This window comes from Girardinichthys multiradiatus, chromosome 12 (genome assembly GCF_021462225.1).
Source record: "Girardinichthys multiradiatus isolate DD_20200921_A chromosome 12, DD_fGirMul_XY1, whole genome shotgun sequence".
Classification (NCBI taxonomy): Eukaryota; Metazoa; Chordata; class Actinopteri; order Cyprinodontiformes; family Goodeidae; genus Girardinichthys; species Girardinichthys multiradiatus.
The window spans coordinates 35,399,845-35,413,001 of NC_061805.1; the positions used below are offsets into that span (position 1 = coordinate 35,399,845).

Genomic DNA, 13,157 nt, shown 5'->3' on the forward strand with positions numbered 1-13,157 from the left:
GCTGGGTGAGCTTCTGGTGGAGGATGTCTGGTGTGATGGTGTTGAAGGCCGAGCTGAAGTCTACAAACAGGATCCTGGCGTACGTCCCTGGGTGGTCGAGGTGTTGCAGGATGAAGTGTAGACCTAAGTTGACAGCATCATCTGCCGACCTGTTTGCTCGGTAAGCAAACTGCAGGGGGTCCAGCAGGGGGCCTGTGATGTCTTTCAGGTGCTTCAACACCAGCCGCTCAAAGGATTTCATGATCACAGACGTCAGGGCTACAGGCCTGTAGTCATTTAATCCTAGGATGGTAGGTTTCTTGGGCACCGGGATTATGGTGGATTGTTTGAGGCAGGAGGGGACCTCACATTTCTCCAGTGACTTGTTGAAGAGAACACGAGACACTATTTCCAGAATGTACTAGCACTCCAATCTAAGACTACTAAGTCAGGTTAGAAAGGTCACATGAATATTTAATATTCCTGAAACCGCCGTAAATAATACACAGACAAAACTGTGGAAAATTTTAGATGCAAAACAGAAGAAGTAAGAAGGGCAGAATTTTACTAATGTTATACTATAAATATTAAATGACATAAAACATTTTTATGAGGTCTACAGAACTCCAGTTAACAGTTAAACACTTATTTCTAACTAAATCATCTATGAAATACCCTAAGTAAATTCCTATCACTATTTGTAATGCTGTGGGCCTGTTTCTTTTCGAAAAGCTTTGGGAAGTTTGGTAGAATCCATGGCAATGTGGAATCTTATGCTCCTTTTCCACTGGCTTGATTTGGCCCTACTCTACCCCACTCAGCTTTAAAACAATGCCTTTCCACCATGAAACAGCATGTTTGGTTCAGAAATTTTATTGACGGTCCCTAATCGAACCAGCGTCTGCAGGAGGAGGGAGCAGGCAGAGAGCAGCTGCCTGTAATCAGACTGCCTACATCAAATCAAACGAGAGGAAGTCTCCACTGAATATGCGGAGCACGAATGTCCAATATCCAACCTAAAACTAACTTCAGTGCGGTCAAAAGTCCACGGTTTTGCGCTTTAATGTCCTTGACCTAGTTATTGCCATGGCTGAGACAAAAACTTCCTCATGAAGCCCAAAATTTTAATTTATTCAGGTAAAGTCTGCAGCAGTATTAGTCCAGACAGCAGCGTCTCTCCTCTCTGCTTCTCCTGCCACACCCCCTCTCATCTGAACCCCTGAGCCTTTTTTAAATAAGTTCTGAGTAGAGCGGAGCCACGCATCCTAAAACAAGCCAGTGGAAAAGGGGCACTATTAAATCACAATATGATGGGGGTTTTTTTTAAAGCAGTGGTGCTATTGAGTGTGGCCACCTGAAAAAAGTTATTTCTTAACATGTTTTTGTTTCAGCCAACCAAATGTACTCCACCTACATGTTTCCATCAGATGTTTGAAGATGGCAGACACAGACTTAATTCTATTCTATTAAGGCATATAAACTACCATTATGCATCCAAAATAGCAGCAATCCATGAAAAAAATTGTTTGTGGAATTTGTCATTCACAAAAAACCTAAGTAGTTACAAAAGGTATGCTGCCCTTTCTGTAGAGATGATCTTTTAACAAAGCCCTTAGTTTTCAATTCTTACATGTTCCCTTTTGGGGGAACATCCCATTCCTTTGAGTTTTACCAGTTAGTGGTATGACTTATATATGTGGTTGCAACACAATTGCCCTTGGTGATATTATGAAAATAAAGTAAAATGAAGTCTTGTGGTAGAACCTGATCTTGCTGAATCTGACTTTGTTCTTTTATTGTTTTTGCTCTTGTTCCCTTTCTTCCAAAAATTATACAAAACTAAACTCGTAAAACAGAAAAAATATGACTTCTTATGGGTCAATTAATTAGGCCTATGAAAGTTACCTTATCACTGAAGTATGCAACTTTAAGCAACTATTGCCCTTACCTTTATATGCCGATGGTTATTTACTCAGCAGAGAAGAACCTTCAGTTTTCTAATGGGCGCAACTTTGATGTTTGATGGTGAGTGTTTTCTGTCCATTGAACTCCACATTAGAGGGAACTTTAATTCTGATCCACAGCCTTTTACCTCTCCCCTTCCATTTTCCTGTGTGGCACCATGCATCCCAGGGGTAATTTACAAAAACCGGGCTGAGGATACTTCACTAAACACTGCACTTCACCTCTTAGTGGGTATGCCATTACTTAAATACACCTCCTTAAAACACATCAGAGAGGCTATTTTTAAGATAAAGCACAAGCCTCCAATTGAGCTTTCACTTCAAAATGGTGGTTATTTAAAAGAAATATCAGGAAAAGCCATCTGACTGGCATGATAAATAAAAAAGTATTTTTTTTTGTGCATTTGAAAATAAGAGATGTATAGATTCACATCAGCAGTGTGCAAAAACCGGCTGAATTGTGGCCTTAACTTTGTGCAATGACATTTCTGTCAGAAACAGAAGCCGAGACAGCATTGCACACACAAAGTCACAAATGCAGAGCCTGTACCTGGTACAAGAAGTTAAAACGGTGACAATATCTTGCAAAAATATTTACATCCTTTGATCTGTTTCATATTTTGTCACATCACAACCAGAAACCTCAATGTACTGTATCAGGATTTTGTGTGATGGAATAACACAAAACAGTGTATAGAATAGGGTGAAATGAATGCATGAGTTTAAAGTTATAAATAAGTTATAATATAACTACTTTTTGTTGTGATTACACCTTCGGTTCTTTTGGGGGTTGTCTCTACCAGCAAAATAGCTACATCTCCATAACCTAATGGATTGTTCTGAAAAGTTTTGACACAAATTTACTAAACGGATTTAGGACAGGACTTTAGCTGGGCCATTCTACCACATGGATATGCGCTGATTTAAATCATCCCATTGTAGCTCCAGCTGTATGTTTAGGTGGTTGTCCTTCTGAAAGGCGAAACTCTATTCCAGTATCAAGTCTTTTGTAGCCTCTAACAGGTTTTCTTCCAGTATTGTCCTGTATTTAGCTCCATCCATCTTACCATCTACTCTGGCCAGGTGCCTTTTCCATGCTGATGTAAAACAAATCGCTACCACCTTCTTTCATGGTGGGGATGGTGTGTTAAAGATGATGTGCATAGCTAGTTTTCTGATACACATCGCATTTTGCATGTAGGCCACCAAGTTCAATTTTGGTCTCGTTATACCAGATCACCTTCTTCCGCATGTTTGCCGGGTAGCCTTTATGGCTTGGGGAAAATGTTTTATCAACCTTTGTACCTTTCTTTCAATGACAATGTTCTTCTTGCCACTTTTCCATAAGGGCCAGATTTGGGGAGAGCACAATTAATAGTTCTCCTCCCACCTAAGCTGCAGATCTCTTCAGCTGCTCCAGGGTTATCAGAGGTCTCTTGGGCCCTATTTTGATTAACCATCCTCTTGAAAAAAAGCATTAACTGTTAGCCATCCACTGTAAGGCTTTACATACAGTACATACAGTAAATAATAACAACCCATATGGTCAACCATTTGATCACAAATCAGTTGACGGTGTTTGTTAAATATGTTCTGATGTTGCAAAACCCAACTGGGAAACTTTTATCATAACGAGCCAGAGCTAACTGCTCTGACCTCAGTATTTAATTTCAACTTCGCTGTGAAAGATCTGCAGCATGTTTGTAATAAATACAAGCAGAGTGCTGCAAGCCTTTGTTTCAAAAGGTTGAAAAGAATCCTTCCATACTCTTTAACCATTAGAAACGTAAAAGGAAATAAACTCCCTACATTCTTGAGAGCTTTTTTGAAACCCCAGTACTGGTGAAAATGAGAATTTCAGAGATGGAAAGGATAACACGAGCCCACACTCAAGCACTAAAAGACTTTATGTCCTCACAAAGTACAGAAGAACAACAGTAAAATGTGCCAGTTTAGTCAACTTTCTGTCTAAACATGAAACATCTAATGGTTTTTGCATCAGCTAACAATTTATCCCTGGGGGTGTAAATTCAAAAAAAGCTACTTTGCAGTTTTAACCCCACTTTCCTGAAGTTTTTGTCACCCAATAGAACTGAAACCAGCTGAAACTACTCACACCTCCACAGGCGTAAAGCTGTTGAGGTTCCGAGCTTTAATCCAAAATCAATTATTCTGATTATTGATCTGTTATGGAAAGGTGGACTCTTACACTTCTGGCAAACACAGATAAAGAAAGGCCGATGCTTGCGTGACACCGCTTTGAAAAACCACTCAGGTCCATAGCCACGCCCACAGCACAATAAATAAATAAACAAAGGCAGTCAGCAAAACGAAACAGCTAAATTCCATCCTAATGCTTGCCATAATACTTTGATTTCTACTACCAAACTCAATGCCTCCTCTCATACCTGGTCACAAAAAATGACCAATCCTCTTCGCCAACAAAGTTATAATTCCAAAGCTACAAAAAAAAAAACAACCTCTTAATGTTTTGTACAGGAAATTATGAACACTTTACAATAATAGCTGTTAAACTAAATATGTTTCAGTTTCTATAGAATCTCCTTTAATCTTTCCATTTCTCCCAGCCCTGTAGAGTTTATTCAGTAGAGTCAAAAAAATCACAGCTTTTGAAATAATTGCTAACAGAATCAGTGGTTGAACAATTATTGACACCCCAAACTAATCTCTTCAAAATAAATTTTGAGGAAAACTGAAGCATTGTTTCAATTCCAACTTTACATTTTAAGGATTATCAGAGATTCTGAAACTTCTAATTAGTTCTCTGGGGTATATGATGTGAGAGACTTATTTATGTAGCCACTATAAGATTTTCACACATCTTTCCTGGGGGGGTAATACATTTCTTCAGCACTGTATACTTCACACTGAAAAAAATGAAAGGAAAATGAAAATAATTTCTAAAACATTCAGTGATGCTGACAGAAACAAATCTATAGAGGAAAAAACACCTAAGTAGGCTACTAACAGAGTCGGGGAAAACACTTCATCAGTGTTATAGAGTCAAAACCACTTCCGTATCACTGATACACTGTGGGCTTTTTTTGTCAGCAACAGTTTAGAGAAAGAGCACACTCTTGGTCTCATCTCTCCTTTTCAGGCCTCCTGTCAGATGCACTCTTTCTCCCCATGTTTCCAATCAGTCTTCATCCCCGCTGGCAGCTAAAACAATGCCTTTCAGTATAATTGATGTATTTTAGACATAATGGGTAAAACCGTAGAAACACTGGCTGTTTTAGCATTGGTCGCTGACTCTACCATACTGGCATAGGACAGTATGAGACCTAATGGTATCATACCCTTGAGCAAAAATCCCACATGGTATTAACACAAACATTTCAAAAAATGACTTAACTGACTTTATTTAAAACAGAAAAACAGGAATTATTCCAGCTGCTGCTTACATATTGATTATTACAGTAACAATGTTTTCTCTATATTTAGATTATATCATTGTTTTAATATATGCACTTAAGCCAAAAATATAGATTATACACCCTATACATTTAGTATTTTGTTTAGTCCTTATTGAATCATTCTACTCTTTATGCCATTGTGCTCCGTAATTCAGTTCTGTTTTTTTCAATTCAATTCCATTCAATGTATTTAAATATTGCCAATTCACATCAGATGTCATAAAGTGTAACTTTATTAAATAAACAGGTCCAATTCATATCAAAATGTAAAATAATACATCAGTCCATTTCATATGGATACAAATAAATAAGACTGAATCAGACCAAGTCAGATTCATTTGCACAGGGTCTGGTTTGACAATAATTGCAATACAATCCAGTCAAACTGAGTAGATCATAGGATGCCAATTAGTGAACAGGTGTCTACCTAAGGCAGTTTGCAGGACTGTGTTTTTGACTCTGCAGCAATTCATTGCTCATGCTAGCCAATTGTAGTTTTGGTGTGCTTTTGGAACTACTTCTAACTTCCTTGGGAATATTTTTGAACAAGAAGTTTCTTATGTTGTCAGAGCAAAGTGTTCTCCTTCAACCAGCTGACTTGCAGTGCACAGCAGCAGGCCAGGGAGAATCAGGGAGGCAATCGTCTTTGCTACATTGACCTTGAGAAAATTGTGTTTGCTCTGGCACTTGCTCTAGCATTTTGTTGAAAGGACTGTGAACCATAGAAACAGTTCATGCCTGCTAACAATAAACTGATCGAGCACTGATGTCTTTGTTGCATAGTTAAGAATAAAATAAAATCTAAAGTAAAACTATAATGTATTTTATTTCTTAGCTCGAACTGACGGAATCGACACAACCTGCTCTGACATAGTAGATGCTGACATGCAATCTATTTGTGATGAGCTTACATAAATGTAGATACCTATAAGATAATAAAAAAACAGGTTGAAAACCTGTAATTTGGTGTATGAAAGAAAGCATACTGATATTTCTTGCTATTTGGATATTGTCAGTTAGGTTCAGGCACTTTACTTTGGATTTAAATTTCAACAAACAAGTATGACTCGTGACTGTTAAATTAAAACTGACACCTCTGTATTGTTGTTATTCCTAGTCGTGATATTTTCTTTGAGTAAGCAAAGATTTCTGTAGTGCATATATTTCAGACAAGGCTATATAAAACTTTATCATCTGTTTTTTTTTTTTCTTTTTGCTTAACTCACACTGTGAGCCTTCTCACAGATGAGTCATTTATCACAATCCAGTGAGATTACTTAAAACCAGTGTGTGGTCTTATGAAAGCTCGAGCTAGGAGATGATAGGCTGCTCCATGTTCTTAGCCGAACAACTAATGTACACTCAACATGAACTGACACTACAAAAAGAGCACTCATATAATCATTTTTACTATTTTAAGGGGGCCTCTTTTTCCTGGCAGAGCCACGGTTTGAATTTTGACACCGGCTTTAACAAAATGCTGGAAAAAAATAAGATCACAGCTTAAACTCACCATTATAATGCGGCCTGCCGCTTTCAGTAAATGTTAGTTTTTTACATGTCTGAGCGGATTCAGAATCAATGTTTCCAGAACTGTGTGAAAAGGAGCAGATAATGATTTGAAAGAAAAAAAACAGAAAGTTGTGCATGAAAAGAAGCTATTTTTACTGCTGATAAGCCTCTTTTTCCATGTGAGGAATTTAAACATTTCTCCTTTTTTATTCTCTGATGTAAAAACGTGGAACTGATAAGCTGCAAGTTACCTTGAAAAGCGAGAAATGAGCCTGAAGCCCAGCATATAATTTCGAAAGAGATTGTGGACTAGTCACGTGCTTACTCAGTTACAAGGGGTTAAACAAGATAGAAAGATAAAGCAAAATACTATTCACACACTTATTTAGTTTGATACCAAACTCTAACTTGAATCTGTGTTATCTTAAAAAATATATTCCAACTAGCACTGCCACCTTCGTCTCATTGCTTTATTAAAGCTCTTCCTCTGTGAGTGTCCTTGCATCCCCTATAACCGTCCCCCTGGTGCCCTTCTATTAAACCAAGCATGAAATATAGGCAGGACAGCAGAGGTCAGACTACATCACAACATAAGTAGTACTTTATCCATTAACTTGTCACCAGAAGAGACAAATGACCTCTCTGTCAAATATTAAGGGGAATAGGGAACATGTGCATGGACAATGAATAGCTCAATTAAGTTTCACAAATATATCCCAAAATATTTTAAGAAGGCACAACAGCCAATGTCAGTACATCTCAGCTTCCTATGCAGGATTTTCCTTTTTGCATGGGGGGCGGCATCTATTGAGTCACTTTGATTCTTGTGGTTATCATAGCTGGTGATCTGACAGAGGTCTGACCTTTATTCCCTGATTAAAGATTGTCACATTTAAAACCCGAATGAAGTCACATTGGACATAGTTTGCGAGTTATTGTAATTAATAATTACCCAAACTTCAACCATGGCTTTCATTGGCCAACAAATGAAGTGAGGTTTTAGATAAATTGCTATAATATATATCCATATTCGAGGATTAGCCATTGAATTGTCTAAAGTCATTTCTCAATGTTCATGAAAAATTACAGCATATGAATCACTAAGTACAACAACTAGTTTAATAATTATACTGCGGAAATAATTAGTATTATTCCTAACTGATCAGCTTAGGTCTGAGACTATGGTTTTTGGAAAGATAAAGGTGCACTGCAACCTCTAGTTCTAGATTCAGTCTTTGCTCCATGCGAAAAGTATTTTTTATGTCAGATTCAAAAGTGATGGTAGAATACTGCAGGAGATATTTAGATGGATTGAAGCCTTGTCTGCAGTAACACAGATGATGCTATGTTTTATCATGATCAAACAACAAGCATTCAAGAAAATTTAAATTAACTTCTTCATTAGGTTGGCTGGATTCAGCCTTAGGAGTTCCGACATCTGAGGGGAGCTCAAAGTAGAACGGCTGAAATCTGCATCGAAAGGAGTCAGTTGAGGTTGTTCAGGCATCTGTTCAGGATGCCTCTGAGGTGATCTCTTTTGGAGCTTTTCCAGCCAAATTCAAATGGGAGGAGACCCTCAGGTAAAAGAACTTGGGCAGTTGGGACTATATATTTCATCTGACCAGGGAACGCATTGCGATTCCTGTAGGATGAGCTATAGAATGTAGTAAGCAAAAGATGGATGGATGGATGGATGGATGGATGGATGGATGGATGGATGGATGGTAGTCCATTTGGCACACTAAGCAAGACAGATATAAACTAGCAATTTATTGTTTTCTTTTTTAAGGATACCACATAGTAGAAGAATAGCAGTGCATCACTTCAACAGACCATTAACACAAAATGTGTGTTAATGGTGCCAAAATTATGCAGATCTATTGATGTAATGCACTGCTAAGACAATAAAACACTTAATTGCAGTTTCATATGAGTATCCATGCAGAGAATGGAACTAAAAGAAGTCATCAAATATTCTAGTAAGAGTGAATTCATTGGCCTAACAGGGCAGCAACCAACATTAACATTAATCACATTTCATTAAATGTGGACAATTACACTGCTAATCAAGATGGCTTACCATTTGCCTAAAATCCTTCAATTGTACAATTATTACAATACGACCCAAATCAAAAATAAGACACAAAAAAGCCCATTAAAAGTGAGTCTTAGTACAGAGAGTAGAGCCTCTTACATTTCCAAACACTGAGTGCAGCCCTGTGCTTTGTCCAGGCTTGACAGACAGAATACCAAACAATGTGTGAGAGTCAGCACCAGCAACCAGACAACGTGATGTATTGCGCATAGACTTGGAACAATGCAGTCTGTTTTTACCTGGGGGCCAATGTTTTTGGCACATCAATTTATTTCAGTGGCACTGTGTGACATCACCAATAGTGTTTGTTTTTTGGGCTATCTCTGAAGGCACCTGCTATCATTGAGTAATGACTGCAGATAGGTGAAATGTGTCTTCAACGCACATTGGATTTCTAATGATAACAATACATTATTCTTTTGTAACTCCAAGTGTGTATATTTGGGACTCAGTCTAATGTTACAGAAAATGTTACTTTGAAGGAATGTTTATCTTTTATTATGTACATTCATTCTACATACATCTCATCTAACTGCAGATAGTTTTGTTATACCATTCCAACACCTTAAAGCCATTTTACTGAGATGCCGGAGAGATTGAAAAGTTTCTTCTTTAAACCTGATAGCCATTCTGGCCTAAAACAGTGGTGCCCCTCCTCCACTAGTTGCTGTGCACTACTGGTCAGCAGAGGGAAAACCTCTACATTTTCACTTTCAAGAAAGACATGGTGGCACAGTTAATAGCACTGTTGCCTTGCAGCAAGAAGGTCCTGGGATCGATTCCCAGCTGGAGGTCTTTCTGCATGGAGTTTGCAGATTCTCCCTGTGCATGCGTGGGTTCTCACCGGGTACTCCGGCTTCCTCCCACAGTCCAAAGACATGCCTATTAGGTTAATTGGTCACTCTAAATTGCCCTTAGGTGTATGAGCGTGTGCATGGTTGTTTGTGTGTTGCCCTGTGATGGACTGGTGACCTGTCCAGGGTGTACCCTGCCTCTCGCCCATAGACCGCTGGAGATAGGCACCAGCTTCCCCGTGACCCACTATGGAATAAGCAGTAGAAAATGACTGACTGACAAATATGTTCATTTGGAAATGTGTATGCAAAAAACAGTCATAATATGGAGTTGAAAGAAGTGCAACCCATCATTTACTGATTGTAGATTATTGGACTATAAGCAGCTAAATGGTCTTAAGGCTAAATACAATTCAGAGTACTTGGCAGGTATGCAGACCCACCAGGTGATCTGAGACCTGTTTACTCATTGTAATCGGGACCAACACTAAATAACTGAAGGCAGCATTTACTTTCTATGCTCCTCAGCTCTTAAACAAACTTCCTGAAAAACTGAGATATCTGAAAACCTTTTGCTCCTTTAAGGTGGGACTGACAACATTTTACTGACCCTTTCCCATTAAGATCTAACATGATTGTCACTTCAATTCTATAATTTCTTAGCTATATATTTGGTTTAAATTTTGATCTTGATACTTCTTTTTTTATGTGATCCTTACAATTTTCATTTATTTAATTTCTTCTTCTTAGTGCAGTTTTCTTTATACCTTTTCCTTGAATTTTGTTTAAAGCCCTTTGAATTACCTTGTGTCTAAATTATTTTATACCATTAAACTTGCCTTGCCTTAATCTGAAACTACATATGGCAAACTAACAGCTGTGTGTCTGTAAAGCAGCAGACCAGGTAGCCTAATTAGTTGTGTGTACTACTAGTGCTACTCTGTAACAGCGGAATGGCAAAAAAATTATATTTTGTATGTTTTTCCATTTGTCTTTGGTTTTATTGAAACATTTTTAATGAAAAGTATCAAACATTGCATGTAACTGATCAGTCAGTGTGATTTTATTTTTCCTGAAAACTTATATTTTTTCTGTCCAACAGCAGTGATATGTTGTTATATTTTTACCCGTACTGTGAATAATTATTGGTTTTGTTTTACCTAAAAACAATTAAATCATGCTATACCTTTTTCTTTCTAAATATCAGGAAACCTAGGTATTTCTACTTAATGTTATTATTCTGTGAGAATTTTATACTAGCTCATGCCTAGTCAGAATAAAACCAGTTCATAATGTCTAAAAAAAATTACGGGTTTTAATTAAGGTACCACTAAGGTGTATTTTTCACTCTCCGAGCCTTGAAACAAGTCGACCCAAAGCACCAGAGCTCCGTTCCTCTCCTCCAGATTCATTATGCTAGTCAACCAGGGAGTATTATGTCTTGCAACGAATGACACTGAGTTGACACCATAGCTCAGGGAGCCTTAGAAAGTCTGCTCGAGGCAGACTCCTTGTTTAGAGACCGAGGTCTCCCTGACATGTGTGGCTCCTGAGGCAAGTGTGTTGTTAAATGGATAGAGACAAGGAGGATGGCATGACCCACTTCCATTAGGGCAACTGCAGACTGTTTTCCTCACGGACGATCCCACAGGTATACTGTTTATGTGCTCACCGTGGGCAACATTAAAGTAGACAGAAGCCTAAACATTTTCAACATCCAAAGAAAGCTTAAAAGGAGGAGAGGACGTTGAGTGATTTGCAATGCACATTAAAGTCTATAGGTCAATCTATAAACACTCAGCAATTTCCTCTCTAGGAAAGACAATCTGGCTGATATTGCTAAGACTCCAGATTAGTTTTAAAGTGCTTAATTGGCCTTTTTGTGATGTCATCCAGGCCAATACTATTGCAGCTGTAAAGAAAGGCGTAATTTACTAATTTTCCTTGTCTATCCATTCCACTTGCGAAATTTTCTATTTATCTGTCCCTGAATCCAGCTGGTTAAAGAAAAGGAGATAATAGTCTAGTGGAGGCAGTTAAACCTGAATGCTCAGCATATTTTATCCCGTGGAGAGCGAGACAAGCAGCTGATTAACATCTCGAGAAGAGAGCGCAGAAATACCCATTTTTATATGAACTGTGCGCCTAACGCGCTAAACAAATATCTAGCAGATATTACGCATGGATAAAGAAATCATTCCATCTGTCTGACTGATTCATACGTGTCCTAGGAACACATGTAACCTCATTAACTAATGAATCGTGAACGTGTATACATATTAACACAAAGTGCACAAAGGCTGCTCTTAATCTGCGAACAATACGACATATAATACGTTTTGACCCGCTTTTTTACCCTTTAACTAAAAATGTCAGCACTTTCAATGCATTTTCTAGACATCCGTATTGATCAGTCTGCTACTTCGACTCTAACAACGTAAAATAACATAATGACAGCTTCAGCCCTCCACTCACCTTTCACACGGTGTGGGACAGCGGCGCTCAAACACAACACGATGAAAGGGAGTAGCGGTCCCATCCTCAGCAATCAGGTGTGTCTTCCAAGGTTACAGGGATGCGGTTAAAACACACACAAATCACACGATCAAAACTTCTCGTTCCCCCGCTCTCTCCGGGCTGCAGGAACAAACCCGGGAGGTGCTGCTGTAGTATGTCCTTTCAGGGAAAGTACCTCCTAAGTGATGAAGTCGCCTCTGTGATTGCGCGGAGCGGGGGCAAGTGAGCTGTGTAGTGTACCTGCTGTCTGCTCCTCTGCTGATGAATCCCTGATCCTACCGCAGTGGTGCGATGTAGTGGAGAAAGCGACGTGTGCGCTCCGTGCTCCCGAACATCGGCTGTCAAGCCCTCGGGAGTCGTGAGAGTCGCTACGTCCGGCTTGCAGCTACAAAATAAAACCTGGTGCTCATTTAAAATATTAACCATATTGTGAACTATCTAGACTATGCAATAAAAGTAAAAAAAAAAAAATCTAATAAAAGCTTTAAAACCGCGCTGTTGGCTGTAATCTATAAAACTGCAGTGGTGCTTCTTGCACAGATCGCTGCTCCGGACAACCTCTCCTTTTTCCATTGTTTAGAAATATAAATATACACTCACCATCCTATTTTTAAGGTACACCAGTTCCGTTTCTCGTTTATGTCAGCAAACAATTATGCATTTATCGAAACGTAAAGAGGACTTGCTGAAGTTCAAACTGAGCATCAGAAAAGTGAAGGAAGGCGATTTAAGTGACTTGGAATGTGGCAAACTGGGTGGTCTGAGTATTTCAGAAACATTTAATCTACTGGGAGTTTCACAAACAATCGCCTGGTGTGTTTTACTGTGTATAGAAGCTTCGGGTAGCGGTAGTTGTGTG

At 38.7% G+C, this 13,157-nt stretch overlaps 1 protein-coding gene across 3 annotated transcripts in view; it reads right to left on the reverse strand.

Moving 5' to 3' along the window:
* The window catches only part of LOC124877972 (EGF-like repeat and discoidin I-like domain-containing protein 3), a 213,655-nt gene extending 201,027 nt beyond the window's left edge, over positions 1-12,628 (reverse strand). For 2 of the 3 annotated variants that reach the window (XM_047381659.1, XM_047381656.1), the window contains exon 1: positions 12,257-12,628. In XM_047381659.1, coding sequence (XP_047237615.1) covers positions 12,257-12,320 — 64 coding nt within the window. In that variant the 5' untranslated portion in view covers positions 12,321-12,628. The remainder of the gene's footprint in view (positions 1-12,256) is intronic. The other variant, XM_047381658.1, reaches the window with a different exon arrangement.
* Positions 12,629-13,157: the final 529 nt, after the last annotated feature.